The 25,819-nt window shown below is 55.6% G+C and overlaps 7 protein-coding genes across 7 annotated transcripts; 2 read left to right on the top strand and 5 right to left on the bottom strand.

The window, feature by feature from the left end:
- Window positions 1-26: 26 nt before the first annotated feature.
- On the bottom strand, window positions 27-5,735 carry CDEST_00993 (Putative ankyrin repeat-containing domain superfamily). The gene is made up of 3 exons (XM_062917152.1): window positions 1,439-5,735; window positions 1,157-1,386; window positions 27-1,100 (listed from the first exon to the last, which is right to left on the bottom strand). Exons 1-3 carry the CDS (start codon window positions 5,340-5,342, stop codon window positions 540-542), a joined length of 4,695 nt encoding a protein of 1,564 aa, XP_062773203.1. The 5' UTR covers window positions 5,343-5,735; the 3' UTR covers window positions 27-539.
- Window positions 5,736-6,904: 1,169 nt separating this feature from the next.
- On the top strand, window positions 6,905-8,192 carry CDEST_00992 (Putative alpha-ketoglutarate-dependent dioxygenase alkB 6). The gene is made up of 3 exons (XM_062917151.1): window positions 6,905-7,422; window positions 7,494-7,733; window positions 7,810-8,192. Exons 1-3 carry the CDS (start codon window positions 7,297-7,299, stop codon window positions 8,173-8,175), a joined length of 732 nt encoding a protein of 243 aa, XP_062773202.1. The 5' UTR covers window positions 6,905-7,296; the 3' UTR covers window positions 8,176-8,192.
- Window position 8,193: 1 nt separating this feature from the next.
- Window positions 8,194-9,213, bottom strand: CDEST_00991 (Putative 3-oxo-5-alpha-steroid 4-dehydrogenase, polyprenol reductase). The gene is made up of 2 exons (XM_062917150.1): window positions 8,642-9,213; window positions 8,194-8,583 (listed from the first exon to the last, which is right to left on the bottom strand). The coding sequence occupies exons 1-2, from the start codon at window positions 9,210-9,212 to the stop codon at window positions 8,195-8,197; spliced, it is 960 nt and encodes a 319-aa protein (XP_062773201.1). The 5' UTR covers window position 9,213; the 3' UTR covers window position 8,194.
- Window positions 9,214-11,678: 2,465 nt separating this feature from the next.
- Window positions 11,679-14,094, bottom strand: CDEST_00990 (Putative Tle1 phospholipase, alpha/Beta hydrolase). Its single transcript, XM_062917149.1, has 6 exons — window positions 13,621-14,094; window positions 13,358-13,562; window positions 13,011-13,295; window positions 12,893-12,956; window positions 12,545-12,844; window positions 11,679-12,485 (listed from the first exon to the last, which is right to left on the bottom strand). The coding sequence occupies exons 1-6, from the start codon at window positions 13,695-13,697 to the stop codon at window positions 11,809-11,811; spliced, it is 1,608 nt and encodes a 535-aa protein (XP_062773200.1). The 5' UTR covers window positions 13,698-14,094; the 3' UTR covers window positions 11,679-11,808.
- Window positions 14,095-16,635: 2,541 nt separating this feature from the next.
- Window positions 16,636-19,382, bottom strand: CDEST_00989 (uncharacterized protein). The gene is made up of 2 exons (XM_062917148.1): window positions 18,296-19,382; window positions 16,636-18,083 (listed from the first exon to the last, which is right to left on the bottom strand). The coding sequence occupies exons 1-2, from the start codon at window positions 18,401-18,403 to the stop codon at window positions 16,641-16,643; spliced, it is 1,551 nt and encodes a 516-aa protein (XP_062773199.1). The 5' UTR covers window positions 18,404-19,382; the 3' UTR covers window positions 16,636-16,640.
- A 624-nt stretch (window positions 19,383-20,006) lies between these two features.
- On the bottom strand, window positions 20,007-20,300 carry CDEST_00988 (uncharacterized protein; the record flags this gene model as incomplete). The annotated part of the gene is made up of 1 exon (XM_062917147.1): window positions 20,007-20,300. The coding sequence occupies one exon, from the start codon at window positions 20,298-20,300 to the stop codon at window positions 20,007-20,009; it is 294 nt and encodes a 97-aa protein (XP_062773198.1).
- Window positions 20,301-22,756: 2,456 nt separating this feature from the next.
- CDEST_00987 (Putative sugar phosphate transporter domain-containing protein) lies at window positions 22,757-25,792 on the top strand. Its single transcript, XM_062917146.1, has 4 exons — window positions 22,757-24,372; window positions 24,513-24,688; window positions 24,842-25,064; window positions 25,247-25,792. The coding sequence occupies exons 1-4, from the start codon at window positions 24,109-24,111 to the stop codon at window positions 25,664-25,666; spliced, it is 1,083 nt and encodes a 360-aa protein (XP_062773197.1). The 5' UTR covers window positions 22,757-24,108; the 3' UTR covers window positions 25,667-25,792.
- Window positions 25,793-25,819: the final 27 nt, after the last annotated feature.

Raw genomic sequence — 25,819 nt, 5'->3', positions numbered from 1 at the left:
TTCAATTGCATCGCTGAGGATGTCGACACACATTGTCAGCGTAGAGAGTAGACGTGGTTGGGGGAAGCGGGAGGGGTTTTAAAGGAGATATTTTTTTGAGTGATTTGTTTTCATTATCTACGTTGTTTCTCGCCTTGAAACATCCCGGAGCTACATCCAGCTCCCAGTATGTTGAAGCCATGGCCCGCTTCGTCCGTCGTTGCCCAAACGCGCAGCTTGTTCCTTCGTCTTGACAGATACTAACTACGACTGTTTCGCAATTACAGCTCTCCGTCGTCCAAAAGTCATTGGCGACAATTCAAAGTCTATCGACAACAACAGATCGCATTGGCCGTCCGAGTAAGTCGAGGCCAAATATCATTCGATTCTTCAGTGACACAAGACTGAGAGGGCAGCCAGATCCCGTCCTAACTTGCATTTGGAAGAATTGATGAGCCCGCAGTCGGTATTGTATCGTTGCCGGGAGGGGGATTGCTGCGAGGCATGCGCATGTATTAAAAGTAGCGGCTCGTCGCATCTAATTCGTGAATCAACTCAACTCAGTTGGAACCTAAAGCTGAGACGCCGTGAACTCCGTTCGGTAGAAGCCTAGCTTCAGTCAGTGCCGATGCCGGTGCTGGTGCCGATGTGGCTGCTGGGCCAGAAACTATAGCCTGAGGGCCATGTGACGTCTCAGTCGACGTCTCTGTAGCATTCGACTGGCTTCTCGGTGACAAATGCCCACCGTTGGACAGCGTCGGGGGGTTGGTGCCGTTCAAGAGGTGCTCCAGCCCCTGTTCTTTGCAGACGCGAGCATAATCAGGATCGCCTGGGAAAACCTGCTGCAGTCCCTTTCGAGGGGCCCGCTTCTCAGGAAAAGGGGTGCTGCTTGTGGCAGACATTCCAGGCTTCTGCTCCTCAACCATGACGCCGTTGATGTAATATTTGTTCCTCGGCGCAAATCCGTAAAACCTGTCAGCGTCCGGATCTTGTTTCCACTTTTGCGGAACCTTCCACCCGTAGAGTTGACCTTCATCTTCGGGAAGCTCGCGATACTCGACGCTCATTTTGAGACTCCGGAGATGAGGGATGCTCGGAACTATGAACATCAGGTCCGATACCTTGGGGACGTGTTAGCCAATCAACACGTTTTCAAGCGGCTGACTGTGATACATACTTTGACAAAGAACATGTCCAGCTTAAGGAACTTCTCCCGCGCTTCACCACGGAGTCTCTCCTTCATGCGGTAGCTCATCTTGAAAGGGTCTTGGCCATCGCCGTAGTAATTCGACAGATCCGTCCCAAGCTCATAAAGACTTTCGTTGACCAAAGCATACCGGTCTGACTCGAGTCTCCAGATGACCTTTTTGGCGAGGTCGGATACGGGGATGTGTTCCCAAGCCGTGTCTGAATCTTTGTCAGCGTGGTGTTGACTTTTGCCGTGCACCAGGGCACTTACATCTTGATAAGGCGAGGTCCTTCTCTCCAAGAAGCAGGGCGGCCTGAGTATTGAGCATCCACTGCTCCCTACCATCTGCCGTGCCGGTGGCTTGCGGACGAATCGTATCGTACCGCACGCCTTGCATGTGCTTGAACTTAGCCGCGAGTTCGGGCGTCCTGGGGTTGGGGCAACCATCCAGCCAGCGCAAGAGAGGCGGGAGCTTTGCCAGGCGTAAACGCTCTTGTTCCTCGATAATTCGGCGCTGCTCCGCCTCTTTGGCGGCCCGCTTACGTTCCATCTCCTCGCGATGGAGGCGTTCCTTGCGTTCACGCTCTTTGCGCTCCTCCTCTTCCCGGAGACGTCGCGCTTCTTCGGCAGCCTCTCGCTCAATCTGTTCTTTGCGGAGCCTTTCCTCTTCTTCGCGCTGCTTGCGGGCTTCCTCTTCCTTCCTCTGCAACTCCTCTTGGCGGCGCTTCTTCTCCTCTTCCTCGCGGAGTCGTCTTTCTTCTTCCTCGCGGCGTTTCTTCTCTTCAGCCTCACGCCGCTGCCGTAATTCCTCTTCCTGACGCTTCTTCTCCAGCTCGATTTTGCGCCTGCGTTCCTGCTCTTCGCGTTGTTTGGCCTCTTCTTCCTCCTTCAATCGCTTCTCTTCGGCCTCGCGCTGTTTCTGCTCGGCTTCTCGCTTCTTCTCTTCAGCCTCCCGCTGTCGGCGTTCCTCTTCCTTCTTGCGAATTTCCTCGGCTTCGGCCTCACGGCGCTTCCTCTCCTCTTGCCGTTTTTCTTCTCGTCGTCTTTCCTTTTCTTCCAGGCGCCTCTTCTCCTCGTCGCGTTCCTTCTTTGAGCGAGAGTCTGCTTCAATCGTGTCTTTCACTTCTGACGCATCGGGCATCTCGACGTCAACGTCCTCGGACTTGACATGGATGCTTGACTTGTCGCTATTGCTAGACTTGCCGGATTCTCTTCTATGTCCTTCTGAGTCTGTCTTGATTTTAGGCGGTCTACGATCACTGTCGTCGTGATCCCTCAGGCTTGACTTGGACCGCGGAGGGGCATCGCGAGAAGCTCGGTGGGGGTCGTCGGGAGATGCTGTCGATTTCGGTCGTCGCTCTTTACCGTCAACATCGAGCCTTCTTCGCTTTACGGGAGCTTCGCCTTCCTCCTTCTCGCCCGTGATCGAGTGAGGTGGAGTAACGCTGGAACGATGCCTCTTGGAAGGGTTATCGCCCGAGACAGAGAGCCGATCTCTGGACTCATCCCTCTTAAGGGCCTTGGTGCGGTCATGATACTTTTCTGACAAGGGCTCGATCTTTGGCTTTTCGGGGTGATCATCGTGCTTCGGGTCGCGGGGGCTCGAGGGATCCTTGATGGACGAAGTGGCAGACACCATGCTAGCGCGTCGATTCTTTTCTCTCTCGCCGCGGAGTTCCCCCTTGGAAACCAACTTTCGACGAGGCTTGGCAGCCTCCCCTTCAGACGACATGGCAACGTCGGATTCTGCTCGCTTCACCGACCTGGCCGATTGTTTCTGTGACAATGCAGGGGATGCCTCTCGGTCCGAAACAGCAATTGTTGGCACCCGGTCTTCCTTTTTGGGCCTGCCAGGAGCACGCTTTGGTGAAGTTTGGTCATCGTTGAAGGAATCAGCCCTTCGCTTTTCCTTGGGGCTGGTGACGTTTCGAGTGGACAGCTTCTTCCTCTTCTCGGGATCATGAGAGGGGCTAGAGAGGTTGCGCTTGTGCGCCCGAGCTTCGTCTTTGAGTTCGTTGCGGCCTTGACGCTTCGTCTCACGGTCTTGGTCTCTGTCGCGATCCCTTTCACGATCCCTTTCGCGCTCGCGCCTGATCGGAGATTTCGTCTTGGCAATGTCACGATGCGACTTCCTATACGCGTCGTAAGCTTCCTTGAGCATGTGCTCCTCGTCTTTCCAATTCGTTCCTTGGCGCCGCCGCGCGATTTCGTAGTAAGTCTCCCCCTTGAACCGCCGGGTTGGATCAAAGTTTCCTTGATCCAAGAGCAGCCTGACAACCTTGATATTTTCTTGACCGATCGCGGCCAGCATGGGTGTTGCAAACTCGGGGGGCATGCTCGAGACGGGGGCTGGATCTGGGTTTGCGCCGCCCAACGCCAGCAGCAGTTGGATCACCACCTCGTGGCCACCTCGAGCGGCGGCGACCATGGCTTCCGAATCGTCGCAACCGTCTTTAACCTGCAGGATGCGTGTCACAGTCTCCTCGTCTCCCTTTCCAGCAGCTTGTCGAAGGGTCTTGTCGTCGAGTGACATGTACAGCAAGTGGTTGCTCGTCTTGTTCGCCCTCACAGTACCGGCCCGGCGGCCACTGGCGTGGGAAGCAGAGGGCGCCGGCGATCGTCGAGGGCTGTCTGGTCCGTGAGAAGAGCGGCTGTCAAGGTGATCGGTCTGGTGGTGGTCCTCAGACGTGCGTCTTCTGTCACCCTGCCTGGACTTTGCTTCGACGAGCGCGGCCCGAAACTCGTCTGCATTCTCCAAGTCATCGCTGACTCGATCCAAAGGTTCTTCGCCACTCAGGTTGGCCTTCCTTGGGTTGACGCCTGCATTCAGAAGGAGCCTCACGACTCCCAAATGCCCGTTGTCGACGGCGTCCAACAATGGTGTGTCCTTGTCATAATTCACACAATCCAGATTGCAGCCGGCGTCGATGAGGAGCTTCACAATGTCTTCGTAGCCATTAATTGCGGCGATCTGCAGTGGAGTGTTACCAGCGTAGTCGGCTACGTTGAGGTCCTCGGGTCGCTCGCCCAGTCTTTGTTTGGCGAGGTCGTATTCACCCCTGGCACATGCTCTGGCGAGGAAGGTTTGGCCATGCGCGTCGAGGTGTTTCTTGTGAGGTGCAATCTTCGCAGGTGACATGTTCGACTCGGCGGTGGCTGGGGTGGAGAGGTTGCGAAGCTTGGAGCTCCGAGGGTGAGGGCTACCGCTGGCGGAGGACTCGTCCGAATGGTAATCGGTCGATTGCAAGGGGGGAGGCAAACGCTTCTTCTTGTGGCTTAGGCCATTGGAGGAGTTTGCAGGAAGCTGCGTCGAAACACTCCGCCGGTGGGCACGTGGGTGGTGGGGAGATACGGATCTAGTGCGTGATCCTGAATGACCGTCGTGTTCTCTCTTTGATGACGAGGAGGACTTTGCTTCTTTGGCCAGGCGGTTCGCACGTTCGATGCTGATGTTGTGTATCGAGATGATGCGTTGCCGTCGGACCTTTCGATTTTCCGCCTCGTCCTCCGAATCTGCCCTGGGAGCTTTGCGTTTGTGGGGTATTGTCCTATCGGTGGACTTGGCTCGGTCTTTCATCGACAGTTTGGGAGATTTCCTACGGTCAGCGCCCGTATCGGAGTCGGAGTGCCCACCAGATCGACGCATATGGTGGGGAGGCGAGGTTGGAGCCGAGCTGAGGCCACTGGAACCATCTTTGGTCCTGGCGGATTGATCGTGTAGACGTTTCTTCTTCAATGCGAGCGACGACGCGGTTTCAGACGGGCGGAGAGGATTGGCGCCCGTCTTCTCCTTGTCGCCGTCTCTGCTAGCACTAGCATCACGAATCTTGCGGGGAACCATGGCAGTCGGGGGCTCTCCATCGCTGCGATCTTCGTGCTTTACCTTCCTCACCTTGGAGGGCGAGTGACCATCCTTCCCCGGCAGCACGATGGTTTCGGCATCCGAGTCTCGATCGGCAGGGGGGTCGTCGGCGGCGAGAGGAGCACGCGATACGGTTAGGCTAGGCTTGATGTCCTTAGGCAGATGAGGTGGGGATTTGATGGACTCGTCGGCAGTCTTTGCAGACTTGTTGTTTGGCTCCTTGGACTCGTCAGGCTGGTGATTGCCCGGTCGCTTCTCCGCAGCAGCGACGGGCTTCGGCTTGTCGGACCCGGCAGCATTCTGCGCATCCATATCATTTATCTAGAGGTCGAAAAACTGGCCAGCACCATCCTGGCCAAGGGTCGGCCAAAAGAAAGAGGATTGGGGAGGCCGGGTTGAATTGATCGTGGGCGGTGGACGACGATTCCTCGATCGCTCTGGAGGGACCCCCTAAGAGAAAGTGGCCAGGTCAGTCACGGAGGGGGGCTTCGCGCGAAAGAGCGTAGGCGTCAGTTGTCGAAGGCGGGCAGGAAAAGTTCTTGGGATGTAGTAGAGACTGGATCAGGTCGACGGTGAAAGGGAAATAAACAAAGAAAGCGCCTGGCCGAGTGAGAATAATGCGTGCGGGATCGAGGGACGCGGCGTGGGTAGGTAATGCGGAAAAAAGGCTCTGTTGGTGACTGACACTTGATGCTACGGTTTGGCTGAGGGTGGAAAACGGGGCCGCGAGAGTCCTCAGAGTCAAAAAGTCTGATCGCCACCTCTTTGATTGGATCCGACGGGGGGCGCTGGGTTTTGCTCGAGAATACGGGACAGACACTGGACACAGGACATGGGACACGGGACACGGGACAGGAGCATCAGCAAGCGTCGGGGGACTGGGAGAGCATCAGGCCAGAGGCCAACAGGTGCTGGCAGTGAAGTTCAGAGCCCAGTGTGCACTTACCTGCACATCCGCCTGCCTAGGTATGTGGTAAGCGGCAGTAGCAGTGGCAGTGGCAGCCTGACGATTGAGGTGGATAGGCCTGGACGCGCACACACCGGGATTACCGTCAGAAAGGACGACGTACTGGATTTCGAGGCGAAGGAGGGAGGTACTTTGATGTTGGGCAATTGTTTGCAGACAGAGCAAGTATCCGCGAAAGGCGTACTTCCACTACTTACCCAAGGCAGAGAGAACCCAAACGAGGATGTGCACAACCACCTGGAATTAGCCCCGGCACCCACCTTGCTTCAGAAAGATAGGGTGAGATAGCGGCGCCGCTTTTCCATCCCCTTCTTCGCCTCTTCGCCTCTGGCTCTGCAAACGCCGTAGCGTGCCAGCGCTGGGTGCATGTTGGAACATCACCTGACGCTGGACAGTCAACCCTCGGAAATTTCCTGCGGATTTCAATTCAAGCCAAACTGGCCCCAGCCGTTTAATATTTTTGGTTTGTTGGCCTTGTCAAAGCAGGTCTTTTCTCTAGGTACCTGGCAGTGCTACCTGAACGATACATACCGAAACCTTCGATTTCCCAGTGCCCCACCTCGGCCAATCCCAACCTCTTCCAGCGTCGCAGCAGGCTCCCCTCTCCCCTCCCCTCGTTGTTGCATCTTGAATTCAAACAGCGAATCATAGCCGACATTGAAAACAGAGAGCTTTCGACTCCTGGCAGCCTGGCACCACACCGGCCTGAGAACGGACACCTGGTTATGCACACTCCTCTGCCGCGGCTGTGACTAGCAGACCAACCTGTCTTCTTCTCCCTGGAGCAAGCGTCCGTTCCCGCCTCCTTTGTTCCACCGCCACACTCTCGGTCGAAGCAGCTGTCGCCTGTTGCGCACGTCCTCGCCTCTCTGCTGCGAGGCTTACGGCTTCGGCATGAGGCGTTCAATTCTTCCGCCTTGCTCGCTCACTCGTCTGCTAACTTGCCCCCCGTCGATTTGGTTCTCCACCTAACCTTCCTATTCTTGTTCGCCCACTGCCTGGTTCCTCCCAGCTTGGCACAGAAACGTTTGACCACTGGTGCTCAGTGCCTACCCACACCCGCCACGTCCAGCCGGAGCTTGAGAGCTCATCCCATCGACCCCACCTCAGGTGCCCTCGCTCTTGTCGACAAGCTTCGCCGTACCTGTCTGACCCTTCCCGGCCTCATCATCCACGTTAAAAATACTGGGGGATTCCCGCTCATGAATAAGGTTGGGCGCAGCGCAGTAAATTCACACCACCCGCACCCCCGACTTTCAAACAAGTTGAACCACACATCCGTGTTGCGAAGTAATCATCATGGACTGGGGAGCTGTGAATCTGCCCGCAGCCCTCGAAGACGTCAGAGTTACGAGGCTCCCGCCGTCGTCCTTCTACATCGCAGACTTTATTTCGGAGGAAGAGGAACGGTTTCTGCTGCAAAAGGTACGGAGCTCCTGGCCCTGCAAGCGTCCCTCGTTTGAACCCGTGTCTAATCACCAAACCCGTCACTGTAGATAGCTGATGCGCCGAAACCCCGCTGGAAGCAACTGACTCATCGACGTCTCCAAACATGGCCATCCGATCTCGTCAAGAACAAGCTGATTGACGCCCCCTTGCCACAGTGGCTACAGGAGCCTGTGGTCTCGCGAATTCTCTCCTTGCCCTTCGCTGTCAGTCCTGATTCGTCCAATCTGTTCGCCGACAGCCCTCACAAACGGCCGAACCACGTGCTGATCAATGAGTATCCCCCGGGAGTTGGAATCATGCCGCATAAGTTGAGTACACGGTAGGTGTTGACGTGAAGATTCTTTAATCTCATACTGGCTACAGGACGGGCCCGCCTATCATCCAGTCGTGTGCACTGTCAGCCTGGGAGCAAGTATATGCCTGAACCTCTACCGGAGTAAGGAGGACGGCGGGTTAGATCTGAAGCCCGTAGCACGCATTCTTCAGGAGCCCAGAAGCCTCCTCGTCACGACCGAGAGCCTCTACACCGATGACCTGCATGGCATTGCCGATATCGAGGAGGACGTCCAGCTCTCCTCCGAGACAGTTGTGAACTGGGACCTCTTGCGATCGAAAACGGATTTCGCTGCCGGCCAAAACGTGCGCGCAACCCGAACAAGCCTCACATATCGCGACGTAATGCAGGTTTCGAAGCTGGGGGCCAAATTTGGAATGTTTGGGCAGAAATGACGACAAGGCTAAAGCATGCCTAAAAGATGAATGGTATCATCCTCCATCTATCAGCTACCTTTCCATTGCCAAACCTTTGCGCATACCACTGCTTGGTTCCATCAGCTGTTGTGCCAAGGTTGGTGACGATGAACCAGAAGGCGCATAGGAGGGTGCGATTGATAAACCGGCCCTCGGGCGCCGCGGCGACGGCAAGGCCCAGATAGATGAGACATTCGCAAGTATAGTGGGGGCAGACGATATATCGGAAAAGGCCCTGATCCGGCAGTGAATACTTCTTGAGGCTGGCCAGGTATTCGTGGCATAGGTGCTGGTTGGACCAGCCGTACACGTACACAGCCGTTCCCACAATGGTGGGCAACGACAGCAGGCTCCCATGATTGGACTTGGTTGTCTCTAACAGAGAAGCTGGGAAAGGTCGTCGAGTTAGCGGAAAGTCGACGTGGATTGATGAAAAGCGACTCGCCTGAACCGTCGACCCAGACGGATACGCTCATGCAGAGGTAGAAGCCTAGCCCGAGCAGCCAATGGACGAACCACATCTTAGAAGATCCTGGCTTCATCACAATCAAGCATTCATAGAGCCTCCTCGCGCCTTGCAGCGCCATCAGCGTCCACACAAGCACCGTCTGTTCGAGGCTCATGGACGGGGTCCCGGAAGCCGCCTGTTGCGAAGCGATGGATGTGATGGCCGAACCACCCTGGAGGTACTGCCATGCCCACAAAGCCGAGCCCGCGACGGACGCAATGTAGAAGTGCATGAACCACGAGTGCGGAATCTGGCCGACCGAAGCCACTGCTTTGACGAGGTCGTTGAAGACATTCGATCCCTCAGGCCCGGCTGCTTCCTTCGACCGGTCATCACTGATGGTGGTGACTGGCGAGCGCGCCCCGTAGTCGAGAAGGAGGTGCTGAGCCGCCTTGGGGATCACCTGCATGGCCAGGATGGATGCCGAAGAGATTCCGAAAAAAGCCTGGCACCATTGTGCCGGTGTCAGGGCCGGAAAGGCTTCGGTGATGAGTGCAAGGGAGACCATGATGAGCCTTGATGGACGCTCGCTGGCAAAGTGCGGTTTGTGGTGGGAGTAGATGTGGTACAGTGCTCAGGGTCTTTGACACGGTCCGAATCGGCTGGATCGGGTCATCAATCAACCGGCTCCGGTTCCTCCTCCGCAATGCGATGGCGGGGTCAACGGTATCTACGGACAACAGTGACAACAGAAGCTAAAACACGGAGGGAGCTAAAAGTCGACAGTAACATGACAGATGCCTGGCGGGCTTTCACTGTCAGATGGACTGAACTTTGTTCAAAAGACCATGCATGAGATTTTAAGAGATCAAAACGCTGCATCCTCCCGCCCGCTTCGCCCGGCTAATGTGAGGCTAGCGACGTGCATCCTGTCTTCCTACAAGGCGTCCTCGACTCCTCACCCCCCCCCCCCCCCCCCCCCCCCTGCTGCAAGTTGGCCACCTCTCGTCTCGAACAGCCTCATTCTCAGGCCCCACCTGGTGTCTGCCTCGAGAAGCTCTCTGAGGGGGTTAAAACTGCTGTGAAAGGGGTGGTATATGAACAAGTCGCGATCCCCGTGTCCTGTCCTGAGGCAACTGGAACCCCCCAAGGACTAGCCATCTTCACGACAAACATCTCGAGCCGCCGCGGGTTGCCTTGTCGTCGAGATGGCGGACGTTGTCCGACTGCGGTTGGGTTTCCTCCGTGGCACTGAAGCGTTGAGTTTGCCTGACGGCGCCAACCCCTCCCCCTCTTACCCTTCCCCTCCTATTCTCCTTGCCCTTCGGCTGGTAGCTCTCCTGGTCGCGCTGACGCGAGGACAGGTTTGGCGAACCACATGAGCGAATCATCGTGGAGTCAGGTCGCCACGATGAGCCGCCACATGGACGACCTTGTGCCATTTTGTATAAAAACCGCCCACACACCTCCTCTGGCCCTCTGCTCAACCTCCTCTCATCGACTTTTCATCACAAACCACACGCTCCTGCCAGCACACTTCTTTGCCTCGGCCCTCTCCCCCTCACTGCCTTCACAATGTATCCCCTTCATCTCGAAGCGCCGTCGTAGCTCATCCGTTCCGATCTTGGCCTCTCGGGTCTTCCTCGATACTCTCCCGGGGGGTTATCCCATTCGCAACATCGACACCTGTCCAATGTGACCGAAACGACCGATCCTTCGTGCCGACCACCCCTACGTAGGAGATGACCAAAGCGTTTTTCTTACCCTGGCGACAGTGCAGACCCGTCAGCGCATGCCCCTTCGTCTCCCGTCTCCTGTCTCTCTGATGCAAACTTCCGTCCCCCCCCCTTGCCGGTCTCAGGGCTGTGCGTCAAGCCACACTGGGTTTATTCCATCTGTAAGAGTCCACGAGCATCTTGTCATATCCGCAACGTTATGATCTCCCGACAGTGAACTTTGAGCTTCTTCCGACATCGGTCTTCGTCCGTGCTACTAAGTGATTCGGGGTTGACCGGGCACCTCTCGCATTGTGTGAAGCGCCGGGCATCTGACGGGCCCAAGGTCGTCCGTTTGCCCGATGACCTGTAGATTCAAGCAGTCTGTTAGAGCCACCGCGTCAGTAGAGTGGCTGGACGGAGGTGTCATGTAGTGGCGCGGTCGAAGCAGTAGGGGGCTTGGGATGGATTGCAAGCTGAGGATGAATCGAGCTGGTTGGGATGACGGTATCGGCTTGCTGTATTTATCTATGACTATTGGATTTACTCTCGGACTATTGCAGGCGCTGGCGTTTTGGTGTATGAGGGTGGCTTGGGTGGCATCGTCTCGACGGATGGCCAACGACGTCCAACGACGACCAACGAGGTTGCCTTAATTGACTGGTTCCTAACCACTCTTCTTGTATGGTCTTTCAAGTTACTTTATGCGCAGCCCCCTCCCCTTCCCGTTCTAGTTCAACACGAAAAACAACCCTCTAGGCATCCCCTGTGACGATGAGCCGCATGACACGGGACTGCCCGTATCTCGACCATTACCAACCAACGGGATGGTCGATGAGACGTTACCTTTGAGACGCACGGGAGACCATCTGTACAAGAGGCCCAGCATCCTGCGCAGACGACTAAGTCCGACCCGTCGGTATCTCTACCCTAAATGTACGTTACGTTATAACCCCGTATCCGGCTTCGTTCGTGCGCTCCTTGTCAACAAACACAGAACCTCGGAGGCCGAGTACCTTACCTCCCAACCAAGGAGATGCCTCCTTCCCGTCTCATTCTCAGCGGTCACCCACTTCATAGTGGGCTCAATCACCGGGGGAACTGCGGAGTGACACCCACCCTCTCTGTGATACATATATGCTTGGTGGCTCCTCGCCCCGCTGGTTCACGATTGAAGGGCTCGGATCCCAATGGCGCTCAACAAGCCTGGAACGTTCGATCAAGATCCTCTCTTTCTTGGAGATATCTATACGGACCTTGATCCACAACATAGTCATAATCACGACCAGCATAGAGAAACCAGTCTCTCACGCCAAAATGTCATAAAAATGCTCGATTAATCTATCTTCATGTCCTGAAAACAAGCCTTACGAAACACCGAAGCCGGGGGAATCAGGACAAGGTGGTATCTAAACGCCTAATGATGCAAATGGAAACAGCCTGGCTCTTTCACCGAGCCTTCTCGTGGTTGTTTTGGTACACGTTGGGGTTGCCACCCGTCAACTTTAACAGGTGACGCTCGTACGGTCCCAAAGGCTCCTCCACCATGACCCTCGCTGAAGCGCTGGTAGGGGCCTTCTCATCGGGCCCGCAGTACTCCCAGACCCAACGGCCGTCATCGGACTGGGAAGGATGCTCCATACACTCCTGTCTGTCCTCCTCAGGCTCCCAAGAAGGGTGGTTCGGCACCGGGTCGTGATACTGGGCCTTTTTACGGACGAGCTTCCAGTTCTTCTTCAAGGCTGGATTGTCCCACACACCAACATCGTTGAGACCGAGGCCTTTACAGGCCAGACGAATACGTACTGAGGAGTGAATACGCTCGTTCGTGTCCTTGAGAAAGGGACCGCTCAGAGCTTCTGTGTGCGCGTTGGCCTGCCTGTACAGACCGGGCGAGCGAGTAATCTTTCCGGCCAAGGAATAGAGAAGGCTCGGTGTCTTCTGGATGGCGCCCAGACCCCATGGCCTGAGAGGGTGGTTCTGGCTGTAGATGGGCTCCGTGGCCCACTTCAGAGTGCTCTTCGGTTTCAGCAACTCCGCATAGAAAGTGTTGGATTGTTCCACACAGCGCTCGAGGGCGCGGTGGTTAAACTCAACGCCGATCGAAGCCAGCTGGTCCATCATCCCTACATGACACTCTGTTAGCCGACGGTGAAACCATACATGGACGAAAGTGCGCCCTCACAAGCAAGCGTGATGTTGGCCATTCCCTGGTCATTCCAACCACCGCCGCAGTTCGAGTGGTTACCAGGGAACCAAACCTGTCGAAGATCCGTCGACAGCTTATTGGCCTCGAGGCGTTCCCACACAGCGGGTTGGAAAGAATAGCGTGTTTCGTCAAGGGCAAGAGCCTGAAATGCGTGCTCAACTCTGTCTGAAAGGCTCGTGTCCCAGAACTTGAACTCCTGGTTCGATGCGTAGATTCCAAGCCTGTTCAACCAGGCAATTTGGGGGATGCCTAGGCTACCGACGGTATCCCAGACGGCTGCGCTCGATTAGCTGGGCGCATGACTGAGAACATGAGCTTTCTTACCGACAGCCTTGACCTTGATGATGTCGCCAGTGCCTTCTTCTTGTCGAACACGGGTCATGCCAAGCTAGGATATGTTAGTCGTCGGGCGTCGTTGACCACGAGTGGTAAGCAAACTTACCTTCTCCAACCTAGACCGGTAAACATCCGCAGCCCCCTCACCCTTGGGTTTGTTGTCAAACGGCACGGTAGGGAACTCGTCACGGTAGCGGTGGTTGTTCCAATTCTCCATGTCTTTGAAGATAGGCCAAAAATGCTCCACCCCTTCACGGGTCAGGAGGCCCAGGTCAGCGATCATTCCAGCAACGCAGCGGACGATATAGGCGCCCCGCGAGAAGCCGACAAGGACAATCTCGTCGCCGTCGCAGTAGTTTGCGCAGAGAAAGCTGTAGATATTGCGGACTCTCTTCCCTGCGTGTTAGTGCTGCGGTACTGGGAAACGGAAGAAGACGAAGGGGAAGTACTTACTTCGCCGAGACCAATACCAAAGGCGCCGCCGGTGAGGGTATCGAGGGTGTTGCTCCCCGTGCCGACGCCCGACTCGTACTCGATGACTTGCACTCGACCGTCGCTGCACCTACGGCGAAAACATCTCGAGATCCGAGTCACGTTGGATGGGATCTGGAGGGAGCCCTTGGGCTTCCAGAAGGTGGGTTTCACGTAGGCGCTCTCCCTGGAGGAAGGGTTAGCACCCTGGTGCATTACAAACGGGCGCAGGCTACATCACTCACGAGTTCATCCATGTGCCATCACAGCACACAACCAGTCTCTTTGGAGAGTACTTCATGGGAGTAGGCGGGGTTGCCATGATGAACAGCCTGACCTCGGCGAGCTTTGGCGAACAGACCAAGGCGGCGGTAGAGTCGTGGCTTGGACAGGTAGTTGAGCAGGGAGCGAAGATTGATTGAGGGAAACGGCGAGGATGGGGTGCGTGCTCGTCGATACAAGGTAGAGTGAGTAGGCAGTGTTTCAGCCAGTTCTCAAAAACTCGACGGGGTCGGTCTTCTTTGCTTGGTTGTTGACGTCTGCGACTTGCAATGTTCGGCTTCTTGGGAGTCCCTATACAGCGGGACGTGGTAGATTCCCTCTTTATATCAACAAGAGGGGCAGTCGACGGGACTTGTCTGTCTGAGGCACAGGTATGAGGAGGAAACAGAAAACAAAACTAGTCCCCGTAAGGCTGTCCTATGAGAGGAAAGAGGTAGCCAGGACGGACGAAAGCAGTCATTCCACTGGAAAAGATTCTACGACATCCTCTACGCTCAGAAAGGAAAGTAGGAGACAGACCGAAGAACGCGGTGTGTGGAGATGCGCGCGCCCTGGTCGCTGCTCCCTGGCGAAGCCAAGAGCGAGGCTGATGTCTGACATGGGGGGCACAAGAGGAAAACACAGAGTGTATCCAGGCTGGGTAGGTATGTAAGCCCAGGCACCAGAGTGAATCCAACTCGGGCTGTCCCTCTCAGAGCCCTCATTGGCTGTCTTGCGGTGTGTTTGCGCCAAATCCAAAGCAAGCGGCAAGAGCGATGCAGTTCGGCTATGTGTTTCCTGTCATCATTGCAGGTGGATCTCCCCCCGGGGGGCGCGAAAGGGGTTGCACAGAGGGGGCAGAGTGGTGCTTGGCGAGGCAGGTGAGCATTTGTGCGTGATAAAGACATCGAAAGCGAAAAGAAAAAGAAAAACCGTCAATTCGGTGATTTGCTGCAGACGGGTGTACGACGACCACACAAGGCGTCGAGTTGGACGAGCGAACCAAGATCGATTGGTTAGGTTGCAGGTTCACCGAGGAGGCCCTGCTGATCGAAGTGCAACTGGATCAGGTTGGGAGCATCCGAGTCCATCGTCGAGGCAATCGCTTTGGCTGACGATCGCAATACAGTACACACAGTCTGACAAAACACCCTACACTCGTCGATTTGCGATACTACTTATTTCCGCAGCCAGCAATGGGCGGATAGCGTCAGTCGCCGAAGGGAATAGGAAATAAATCTGCGGGCAATCCCTCCCTCATCCCGCTGAGCCATGCTGACCTATCGGCAGGCGGTGGGGAAAAGGAGAAGAAGGTCAGCTCTTTCCTGCTATGGCAGGCAGCAGGACGGTCATCCATCGTCCATCCGAAGCGACCCATTTGCGGGCGAGGCAACGGGCCATCGGCCGGTGTCACCGCGGTATCATCTCGGGTTGGAATGTTCATTGACGTTTAAGTCGATGTTCATTAACATATAAGTCGCAGAGCAGCTGACCTGCCGTCGAATCATAGCCCTACCACCCGGTATACCATGCCCGCATTGGCACTTTATCCCAATCTCACCTCCAATATCTGACTAACAGTCTTCGATATCATCAGTTCGTCCGAACCATGGGATGAAACCCGCGTTGTCCGCACCAACAGCACCATCGGCCGAACTCTCCTACAACCGCATCCCATCGAACCTAGTCACACTAACTCCCGTATTCCCGTCTGACTGTATACACCCAAACACGCCTCGCATCATCGCATCGCCGCCGCCGATGATTCGTCTCACCCACCTCCATCTAACCAAGCCACCAGCACTCTCACCCATCCCTCCCTCCGCGAGTGGTTACGACCCGAGCTGAACGGCTCAGCCCATCACACATGATGAGCTAAGAGTCATCACTGCCACTCATCCCTCTCGTCTCACTCCAGCTTGCAGACCAGGGACCAAAATTTTTTTTTAGGGCGAAGAATAAGCAATCTTACACGAATCCTCTGCGCAAAACCCCAATAGAATGGCAACATCACAAGATCACAAGATCACAAACATATCACCCGCCAATCCAGAGACACCATCTCAAACCAGGCAATCTCGTCCTTCCCCGCCACCCTTTCTCAACTTAGCCATGACACACACCCCTCTCCCTCCCTTCCCCTCCCCAAGCGTGTAGGTAGATTACTCACGCAAAGCCACGGCCAGTCTTGGCGGCCGAGTCATCGACGCACTCCCTCGAGGGAACCAATCCCGCCGAGAATTGATACCGAGCTGCGTCCTGGATCCGGAAACTTTTCTTTTTCGCTACTAGCCATGACTGGTCTGACCCGACGCTGCCTGCCTGCATAATGCAGGGCACGGCAAAACCTTAACACTCCATTACTCTCTCTCCCTCCAACCCCTTGCAGGCGCTGGTCGTCAAGCCACCACCTCACCCGGTTCCAATGGTGTGTCCTTGAACGTTCCCAGCCCTACAGGAACCGGCATGAACCGGCATGAACCGTCCTATTCCGCGGCGGGAACCGTCAGAGTCAAACTAGACTTCACTCCATCGACCCGAGACATGGCACCGCCCTGCATTTGACATCTCAGCTGATCAAAAAGTCACTTTGTCTTATAAACCGATGCCGCCTCCGACGGCCGTCTTGTCTCTATCTATTGCTTCTTCGTCGCCAAGTTTTTGCCCAAGTTGGCATACCAACGCTGCGTTCGTCGCACACGACGAGAATTCCCATGAAGAGAAAAAAATGGAAAAAAAATGCGCACAAGTACATGTGTATTATATCTTTGCATGTTGGGTCTCAACATACCATGCCGGCCGTGACGTATTGTGTACAGTATGGACTCTCATCTCACTGTCCCTGTCCTGCAGCAGCTTCTCTGCTGCCTGTATAATGTATCTGATTCGTATGGGTTATGCAGTTGTTTCTCTTCCCTTTTTTACTCTTTTCCAAACCTCGTATCCCAAGATGCCTGGGCACGTATAGGTCAAGCAACGTGAAGTAGACTCCGTTCTAAGAGGCCTAATCTTCCCCAAACAGAATGCTGTGGTGCTCGGCGCAGAGCTCGTCGAAGCCTAACCAGTAAACAGTTGCGTTGTCATTGCTGGCGTCTGACCAGGCGCCGCCGTCGCTTTCTCTAATGTCCTTTGGGTAGGGGTGGGCGGGGTACCAGACCCTGTTGTCGATCAGTTCGGGCCCGTAGTGCTCCTCGGCCTGGAACCAGTTGATGGCAGATCGAATCAGCGACCGCCCATAGGGGAAGAACCACAGACGGGGCCAGAAAGCATCAAGGGCGCCCTTCTCTCCCGTGACGTGCAGCAAAGGGAACGTCTGCTTGGTGACAATGTTGGCACCGAACTCGGACTTCCGGATCAGCTCGTTCACCGTCGCGCCCATAGTCTCATCCGACGTCGAGTTGAATATGCGCTTCAACGACCTCATACCATCCGCTTGCATGTGCAGGCTCCAAGGGACGAAATCCGAGTTGTTGCGGTGGTTTTGGGTAACCTCGACCGAGTACAGAGGCCCGATGAACTTGCGCCAGTCCACCCACTCCGCATAGCCGGCCCATGTCTGGAACATCAGACTCCAATAGTCCATGGCGATGTGGAAGTTGTAGCTGTAAGCGGGTTCCAGGTTGGGAACCCAACCGTCCTCGGGGGGCTGCATGACAACGGCTTCGGGGTTTTCCTCCTTCTGCATCTGGATCCGCTCGAGCTCCTGCAGGCCCCAAACGTCGCTCAGGTAGAACTGGTCGCTTTCTCTAAACTCGTACTCGGGATCGTACACTTCGTTGATGAGGTCAAGGGTGGCTCGGAACATCTCGCGGACCTCCTTTATTGGGCCCATGATAGTACCGCTGTTGAGCCATCTTGGGTGGTTGAAAGCCATGTCCTCCGTATTTGTTAAGGGGCCGAACTCTCGGCCGTCCATGTTGGGGACGGGAGGAACGGCCCAGCATGCCGGGCGCCGCCAGTCGACAGGCCAGCAAACCTTGTCGGCGCCGAAGAATATGTGCCGGCCAAGGGGGCCGGCGAATTTCTCGGCCATTTCGGGTCCAAGTTGTTGCATGATGCGCTCGTCCTCTCGTGCGGACGCCTCGAAGTATCGGTTGATCAAGACGTCGGGGCCGAACTGGAGGAGGACATCGTAGCCGTCGATCATAAGAAACAGGTCGTTGTTGCTAGAATCGGGCAACTCCTCGAGATACTTGGTAACGACGCGAATCTTGGCCAAGTGTGAGAGAGCAGCGTCGTTCTCTCCGGTGCCGTTCCATCCTGCAATGACGGGCGCACCGAAGCGGTTGACGGTCGAGGAAACGAGGGCGCGGCAGAACTGCAGGTTGGGAGCGCTGGCGGCGATGAGGAAGTGGAAGCGGCCAATGCCCGCAGAGGCGGTTTTGCTAGCCTTGGTGGATGGCACCGAGGATTTGCTTCCGGCGGGGAGAGAAGCTGAAATGTCAGACTATGGAAGCAAGCAATGTCAGTGCCAGTTGCAATTGGTGCCTCAGGGTCCTGCGGCGACGAGTTCGGTTCACGTTTCAGCTCAAAAGCCGGCACGTGGGCGCATTCCTCTCTTGAAAGAGAATAAGAAAGATTGCTGCCCCAGCAGACGTGTAATTTGCGGCGGTGACCAGGTCGCAACGAAAATGTCTCTAGTGACAACGGGAAACTCACCCAGTTCAGGTTCTCGGGGTAGAGGGACTGCGAGAATATCAAAAGAGCCGAAACGATGACGAAGGCGGCCAGCAGCGCGAGTCTGCGGCCTTTCAGTGCCATCAGCATGGGTGCGAGGCGGGTTTCATTTAGCTGCCGGATTGGCTTGAGATCCAGGGTGGGCGTTTTTCGGAGAGTGGAAGGGCGCGCAGGTAAAATATTCGTGATGGGCAAGCTGGCAGCGGCAGCAGCAGTAGCGACTAGGGTAGCGTTGATGAGGAGATTGTGGTCGAAAGGGCAGCCGGGTATTATAAAGAACGTAGCTTTGCAACGAAGGATAGCCCCAATGAGAGAAAGAGGACAGAAAAAAGAAGGAAGAAGAAACGAAGCAAGCGCTCTCTCTCAGCTGGAAATCGTCGTCGCTAAAGGGTCGGAGGGGAAAGAAGGGAAGTGACAGTGGCAAGAAAATGTGAGGTGGCAGATAGATGGGCGGGGGGCAGGGGGGAGCTTCTGGGCGGCGACTATTCAAAATTGCTAATGGCAGTGCCAATATGCCAATGCGAACAACGTGGCTGTAGTAAAGCGAGCGGGAAGGGGGGGGGGGGGGGGGCACAGGAAAAAAACAAGAGTTCGAAACGGCCAGAAATCAATATCCTCTCTTTCTCCTGTCGACTGTCTAGTGGGGGGGATGTCGGTCAGTTCGTGGGTGTTGTCTTGTCTCGTCTCGATATCTGCTGGTTTAGTTTGTCTTGGACTGCCGTCCTCTAGGCGGGAAAGACAGGCGTGTGCGGCGTGTACATGCGTCGGCGGGAAAGACAGGCGGTTCCAAGGGCGAGATTCTCTCTTCGGGCTGTGCTTGAGCCGCACCTTTTGTGTGATTTGGGAGTAGGCCGGCAGTGCTGCAGAGAGTCCGGGGAAGCAGAGGAATGGAATTGAGTCGGGGGGAACCTCGTCGTGTGGGTCGTGTGGGTACCAGGGTACCTAGGCACACAACCTAGAGGATTCACCCCAAGATTGAATTGTACGGAGAGTGGGCTGAAGGCTGATAGGAAATCGAAAGAAGAATGGTCCGGAATGCCAAGTAAGAACAAGCCATCTAAAGGATATTCTTCCGCGGGTGGAAGAGGGAGTGAGTGGGAGGATCTGGGCGGGGAGGGACCTGAATTGGAGGAACGACCAGGGCCGGAAGTTGCGGCGAATTTGGGGACTTTGTTGCGGTTGCTCCAGGCGGCGGCGGTTGGTGGGTTGTTCAGTGGTACGGCCATCAATCTGCATCAGTAATCAGATCAGTCGAGAGGTTTAGACACCCGCCAATGCACAAGTGACAGGAAGAGAGACCTTCGATCGAATTGACTAGGTAGGTACCTAGGTAGTGGACAAGAAGGGGCGGGTGGTCCCCTTCCCCTCGCATCGCCGAGAGGGACGCGCAAACAAGCGTCTCGCACTCGATTGTCACCCACGAAACCAACAGCAGCAGTGTACGAGGTCCCCGGAGAACATGTTGTCGCATAGCCGCGATGTCTTTTTACTTAATTTTAATCTTCAATTTCTTCAACAAAGTTACACGTGTGAGCAGACAGAGGAAAAGAACAAAATAGCCTACTAGGTCCGACAAAAGCCTCGAGCACCGGGCACATCCATCCATCCCACACAGAGTACGGATACGGATACTCCAAGGACATTGGGAGGCATTGGAAACAAGAGAACAATGGGGGCGGGCGCTGACGTAGGCTCACTGCCGTGGCTGGCATTGGCTGGCATTGTCTGGGCCTGGCGTGGGTGGTGGGTGAGCCCAAGATATCAAAAGTTGCCGTGTCGTCCGGCTTGGAGGCTTGGTACCGCCGCATCGGTGAGACCTCGCAGGCCTCACTTCGAGGCTCGACCCAGCGGCTGGCCCTTGCTTCAGGGCTGCCGCCGGCCTGCAGCCCGTCGAACCGTCAATGGTCTTCTCTTGCCTGGGTGCCCGCCCGCCCGCCGCAGCCTGCAACTCAGCGACTTGAACGCAGAAGAAGATGCTGCTGCTCATTGTTTGCGCCCGCGCACCCGCTGTCGCCGCTTCCTATCCCTGAAGTACCGGGTGCCTCTTGCGTGGCGTATTGTTCGTCCAATCGCCGCCTCCGCATGGCGGGCAGAGAGACATCTCGCTGAGGCATGGCCGTCCCGGGACAGCCGTTGGAAGCGGCACTAACTTTAGCACGGAGCGGTCGCTGCTGTGGCTGGATGTCTGAGGGCCGAGGTGAGCCACGCTACCAAAGGGATGGATGTGCGTCTCTCCGTCTCATTCAACCTATCCGTAACCCATGCTTCAAATGGTGAAAGGAGTCGCCGGCGAGATAGTCTCTGGGGATGAACGCAATTGTGAGCGACATCCGCATCTCCACGACAGCTCCATTGCGTACGAATACATCTTTCTCTGGAGTGGGTAAGTGTGGATTGGACCAAGATAAGATACAGATGGCGTGCTGAGGTAAGCGGGACAGCTCAATGAGAGCGAGGTCAGAGTTAGGAATGCACAGAGGGTATCCACACGAAGTCCCGCTTCTTCTCCACCTACCGCATCCCGCTGGTGCCATCCCACGCCCCCTCCTACGGCGCAGCAGCGCCAGCCCATCTGCTGTCCTAAATGATGGCCGCCGTGCACCGTTATTTTTTGTTGTCGTCATCTCCGCCCTGCGTCTCTGGGCCAGTTGCATCCAATATCTACAGGAAGTTGATGCTTGCTTCCCGCTTGGTGACTTCTTTCTGTGCACCTCTTTGGCTTGGCGCCCACCCCTTATTTGCTGAAGGCTGTTCCTCTCCACCTCCTTGCTTCCACCGACAGTTCCGCTCCTCCTCCTATTCTCCAAGAGCCAAGGCCAAGGGAGGGAGCCAAACCAAGCTGGTGCATTTGACCATTGGTGTTCACATATGAAAAATGTCTCGGCATCGCAACACCTCGGATTCGTCGGCTGACACAGTTCCTTCTGGCGTTCCCCCCATGCGGGCTGCGACCATAGGCTGCTCCCTTTAACTACAAGACAACAGAGACTGGCAACGCCATGCTTGTGTCTGAGCCTCTTGAGGTTGCGGGACCTGATGAGAGTTGAGAGCTGAGACAGACCTGCCAAACCGCATATCCATATAGAGTACACGTACACTGTACTTTCCGAGACTTTGAATGCAAAATAAAATAAAAATAAAAGTCACTGACTTCTTGTGGGATTCTAATCACACAGTCCTAGAGACCTTGAATGCATGCAGCCGCTGATAGGAAACGAACCCCGATTGCCACAGCGCGCCCACGAATCAATCGATCACTTCATCCTCTTTTTTCCCTCGTGCCCTAGGATGCTGGTCCCTGCCGAGAGCCGCATTTAAATGAGATAAGCCAGTCAGGCCGACCCTCTTACCCATGCGCCGGGTGTGCTGGGTCACGTTTCCCCCCCCACTATTCCGCCTTCCTTTCAGGTTTTCTTGATATGAGAAGGGGGGACACTGGAGTCTTGAGAGAGTCAGTAGGGCCAGGCAGTGGCAGATGCAGACATCTTCCGCAACGTATTCGTAGGCAGGCAGGTCGGTACAGAGTACTGTAGTGTACAATCTTGCGAGGGCGAGGCTCTCAACCCGAATTGAAAGAAGTTTCATTTTCTGGAAGAGAGTGGGGGGACTGCTGGCGCTGCTGCCCAGGCTTCGTTTGCACTGGGGAGTGCCTCCTGAGCGCCAGAGTTCATGGCTGTAACTTGCCTCAGCACGTCTTCGTCCCTATTTTCTGGGAGTTCTTCATCATCATCATCGACTTTGAAAGTGGCCCCTGAGAAACTCCCGGTCCGCCACAAACGACGATCGCTGCCATCCCTCCAATCGAAATCGAACATCCACCGGGGGGCTCGGTCTACAAGTGCGCGGATGCACTGTAAGCTTGCTCCCCTTTAATAACCGGCCCCGTCTCGCTCCCAGTCGTGCCCCTGCCGACCGGTCGCACCAGGATGAATCGGGGCCCAGGCTGACGCGGCTGCCAAGGGGGCTTCCAAAACCCCAAGACAAGCTCACTTCGGATGCAGACCAGGAGGGAGAGGCCAGGACCGAGTTCGACAGCGGACCCGCCATCGCACTCTGTGAGCATGTTGATGGTTATTATGGCCTACTATGTTCCAGACCAACCGCCTAGATTGGAGCCAGCGGCAGTCGTCAGCTGTGGGATGCCACCTTTCCGCCAACAGCAAATCGCAATCAATCGACCGAGGGCCGAATCGAACACGGACATGCCCTCTATTGTATGTGAACTCGAGACCAGCAGGTACAGCGCACTGTCGATCTGGTACGGTGTACAATCTGGTGCAGTGTACAATCTACTGCAAAATGATTGGTGGCTACCGTTTGATTTCTACCGGCCCGGCAGCCAATGTACATCACACACGCACCAGACCAGCACCGCCGCGGGCAATGAAGACGCAACGGGGCTGGAGCAACGAGCTGGCCATAGTTTCCGGCGCAATCATCCAGAAACATACAGCCCCCTCCCCGGTTTGGAGAGTCCTACAGTGATAGCGGGCACACGATGAAGAGTTGAACGGGATACGCACCACCACTCAAGGTATATTGCACATGCTGAGATATCCATCTTCTAGTCTCTGGCGGCCTGACTTGCTCCCGCCCGCTCTCCCTTTTCAGCTGAACTATAGAGGAAAGCCATGATCCATTCCGTTCAATAGACTCGGAAACCCAGACAGATATGAGGAGCCCCTTGCCTGCACTCGATGCCAGGTAACCTACCTAGCGCCATTTGGTGAGAACGAGATGCAGGAAGTGAGAGTAAGAGTGAGGTTGAGAGAGTGAGGGCGTCTCCGGAGACTGGCAATGACAATGCCGCCAGCCGAAACGTCATCGATGCCAAGCGCGGAAGCGAGAAAGATGTCCGTTTGAGTATCTCGGCATCCTTTGGTTCCTCCTCTCCTGTCGGCCTCCACCTCTTAGGCTCCTTGAAGCGACCCCCCCCCCCCATGTAGTCCCACTACCACTCTCTCTGCTTCCAAGTTCACAATCCCACACTGCCTCCTATTCCCACTCTTCTCTCGTTCTGCCCGTCCTGCATCACCAGGACAAACACTCCTCACCACTACAGTCTTTCCCTCTCCACACGTTTTTCTCCCTCTTGTTCCTGTCGTTCCCTTCCCTTCCCAAACCCTTTTTCTTTTTTACTCTACTCCTGCGCTACTCCCCTGTTCCTAGACCCCATTTCTTCCTTTTTCCGGGTCTCGACATTGACAAACAATTGGTGCATCGGATTAAGCTGACGCCTCGCAACGCCCGTGATCCGAAGTCTTGGGTTCATTGGCACGCCTGTTCCACTGAACAAACGCCCTTTGCCTCCCAGTCTACCTTTTTACACCACCACCACCACCACCACCACCACCAGGTCCCTTATTCCCTTACTTCTTCCCATTCTTGGCACTAAACCAGCACGACATCCACATACACACGTTCCTTCAATCGCCCTGCCTCTCGTTCGGACCTTCTCTCTTTTTCACTCGAGGCTTTCTTCCCATCGCAAGTACCAAATCCCGCCACTCTTCGCTTGTTAGACCGGTTCTTTTAGGCTGGACAGTCTTACGTGCGCCCACCCTGCCGACTTCCCCCACGCCCGGGATCGATCTACGTAGTGAAACCTCGACAGTCGTAAGCTCAGCTTCTCAACCCCCCCTCCCCCTCGGCGACAGGGTGAGAGGGTCTCTGTGGACGAACACACGGTCTGCACACAAATACACCAACAGGTCCGACCTTGCGACAACGAACAGAGCTGAACAATCGAACAACCTCAGCCTTGAATCCATCCGATCAACCGACTACCTGCAGCAATGGCGGAATCCGACAACTTCAAGAACGAGGCTCGACGGAGCGAAGAGGGCCATGGCCTCCTAAACGGAGATGAGAAGCGCGTCGAGGAGAGCTACGATCTCGAGGCCAATGCCAGCCCAGCCACCGAACAACAGACCAACGCCGAGAGGAACCGCAATCCCGTCGAATACACCATCTCGCCTCAGGTCAAGTTTGGCTGGTTGAGCGCCTACTTCATGTTCAGCTTGGTCTTGACCCTCTACAACAAGTTAATCCTCGGCGCTGTACGTTACATGCTTTCCCCAACCTCTACCCCAATCCTCAACCCGAGATCCCGAGATCGCGGCAGAGCTTTCAGAACCATGGTGGCGGGATAGGAGAAGGCTTCATTGATTTAATAAGCATTGACTGACATCGTGATTAGTTCCCCTTCCCGTGGCTTCTCACGTCACTTCATGCAACTTGTGCGAGCTTGGGCTGCTACACGCTGCTTCAATGCGGCTACTTCACCATGTCTCATTTGGGACGCCGCGAGAACCTCATTCTCCTCGCCTTCAGTCTGCTCTTCACCACCAACATCGCCGTCTCTAACCTGTCACTGTAAGCAACCAAGAACAACCCCCTTACAACTCATTCAGATGGATTAAGCACCGCTGTCGAAGTTGGAATCCTATCCCGCCTTCGGATCGGGCAGGACTCAGCCTGAACGATGCACATGGCAGTTACATGATGCTAATCCACCCTACCTGACAGTGCCATGGTCTCTGTGCCGTTCTACCAGGTCCTGCGGACGACTGTCCCCGTTTTCACCGTCCTCATCTACCGTGTCGTCTTCGGCCGCACCTATGAGAAGATGACATACCTGACGCTCGTGCCCATCATGATCGGTGCTGCCCTGACCACCATTGGCGAGTACACTTTTACAGACTTGGGTTTCCTGCTCACCTTTGCGGGTGTCGTGCTTGCTGCGGTCAAGGTACGTAATCTTGCGTTTGCCCATTTCCCGTCCCGTCCATCATCCGAAATGCATGCTTTATCGAGTTGCGTGAAGTGGAGCTCATCGGCCTCTTCCCATTGAAACTCGGCCAGCAAACTTTCGTCCGAATTGCAGCCCTTTGTCAGTGCTTATGCAGCCGCTGACGAACGCACCAACAACAGACGGTCGCTACGAACCGCATCATGACCGGGCCCCTCGCTCTCCCTGCCATGGAGGTTTTGCTGCGCATGTCGCCCTTTGCGGCTATGCAGTCTCTGGCTTGTGCCATCGCCGCCGGCGAGCTCGGCAACCTCAACACCATGCGGTCCGAGGGCAACATCAGCCTCGCTACCGTCATCGCCCTACTCGGCAACGGCATCCTCGCTTTTGCCCTCAATGTCGCCTCTTTCCAGACGAACAAGGTCGCCGGTGCTCTCACCATGAGCATCTGCGGTAACATGAAGCAGTGCCTTACTGTCGGACTCGGAATTATCGCCTTCGGTGTAGAGGTCCACCTGTTCAACGGCTCCGGTATGATCCTCACCATGATCGGTGCCGCCTGGTACAGCAAGGTCGAGCTCGATCGAAGAGCCCGCAAATAAACGGCTCAAGTTGACTGGCGAGTTGCGCATATATGCGCGTGTAACGACTATCAGTAACGGCCGAAAAAAAAAACATAGAATCGGGCGCAGGCAGAGCCAGATCAACCCGCGAAGTCGTGGGAACGGGGTGGGGAAGGTCTGGTCGAACCGCCG

This window comes from Colletotrichum destructivum, chromosome 1 (assembly GCF_034447905.1).
Source record: "Colletotrichum destructivum chromosome 1, complete sequence".
NCBI classification, from domain to species: domain Eukaryota; kingdom Fungi; phylum Ascomycota; class Sordariomycetes; order Glomerellales; family Glomerellaceae; genus Colletotrichum; species Colletotrichum destructivum.
Note: the sequence above shows the minus strand (reverse complement) of the source record. Positions and strands in the feature narration are given on the sequence as shown.

Bases quoted from the DNA above. Each gene is read 5' to 3' on its own strand.
- CDEST_00990 (XM_062917149.1), bottom strand. From the start codon at position 13,697: ATGGCAACCCCGCCTACTCCCATGAAGTACTCTCCAAAGAGACTGGTT. The intron at 13,563-13,620 runs GTGAGTGATGTA...CCCTTCCTCCAG, and splicing joins GATGGCACATGGATGAACTC to GGAGAGCGCCTACGTGAAAC. The intron at 12,845-12,892 runs GTAAGAAAGCTC...AATCGAGCGCAG, and splicing joins CATCAAGGTCAAGGCTGTCG to CCGTCTGGGATACCGTCGGT.
- CDEST_00991 (XM_062917150.1), bottom strand. From the start codon at position 9,212: ATGGTCTCCCTTGCACTCATCACCGAAGCCTTTCCGGCCCTGACACCG. The intron at 8,584-8,641 runs GCGAGTCGCTTT...GACCTTTCCCAG, and splicing joins CGTCTGGGTCGACGGTTCAG to CTTCTCTGTTAGAGACAACC.
- CDEST_00992 (XM_062917151.1), top strand. From the start codon at position 7,297: ATGGACTGGGGAGCTGTGAATCTGCCCGCAGCCCTCGAAGACGTCAGA. The intron at 7,423-7,493 runs GTACGGAGCTCC...CCGTCACTGTAG, and splicing joins AACGGTTTCTGCTGCAAAAG to ATAGCTGATGCGCCGAAACC. The intron at 7,734-7,809 runs GTTGGAATCATG...TACTGGCTACAG, and splicing joins TCAATGAGTATCCCCCGGGA to GACGGGCCCGCCTATCATCC.
- CDEST_00989 (XM_062917148.1), bottom strand. From the start codon at position 18,403: ATGCTGATGGCACTGAAAGGCCGCAGACTCGCGCTGCTGGCCGCCTTC. The intron at 18,084-18,295 runs GTGAGTTTCCCG...TTGCTTCCATAG, and splicing joins ACCCCGAGAACCTGAACTGG to TCTGACATTTCAGCTTCTCT.
- CDEST_00993 (XM_062917152.1), bottom strand. From the start codon at position 5,342: ATGGATGCGCAGAATGCTGCCGGGTCCGACAAGCCGAAGCCCGTCGCT. The intron at 1,387-1,438 runs GTAAGTGCCCTG...ACAAAGATTCAG, and splicing joins GGACCTCGCCTTATCAAGAT to ACACGGCTTGGGAACACATC. The intron at 1,101-1,156 runs GTATGTATCACA...CACGTCCCCAAG, and splicing joins TGGACATGTTCTTTGTCAAA to GTATCGGACCTGATGTTCAT.
- CDEST_00987 (XM_062917146.1), top strand. From the start codon at position 24,109: ATGGCGGAATCCGACAACTTCAAGAACGAGGCTCGACGGAGCGAAGAG. The intron at 24,373-24,512 runs GTACGTTACATG...CATCGTGATTAG, and splicing joins ACAAGTTAATCCTCGGCGCT to TTCCCCTTCCCGTGGCTTCT. The intron at 25,065-25,246 runs GTACGTAATCTT...CACCAACAACAG, and splicing joins TCGTGCTTGCTGCGGTCAAG to ACGGTCGCTACGAACCGCAT.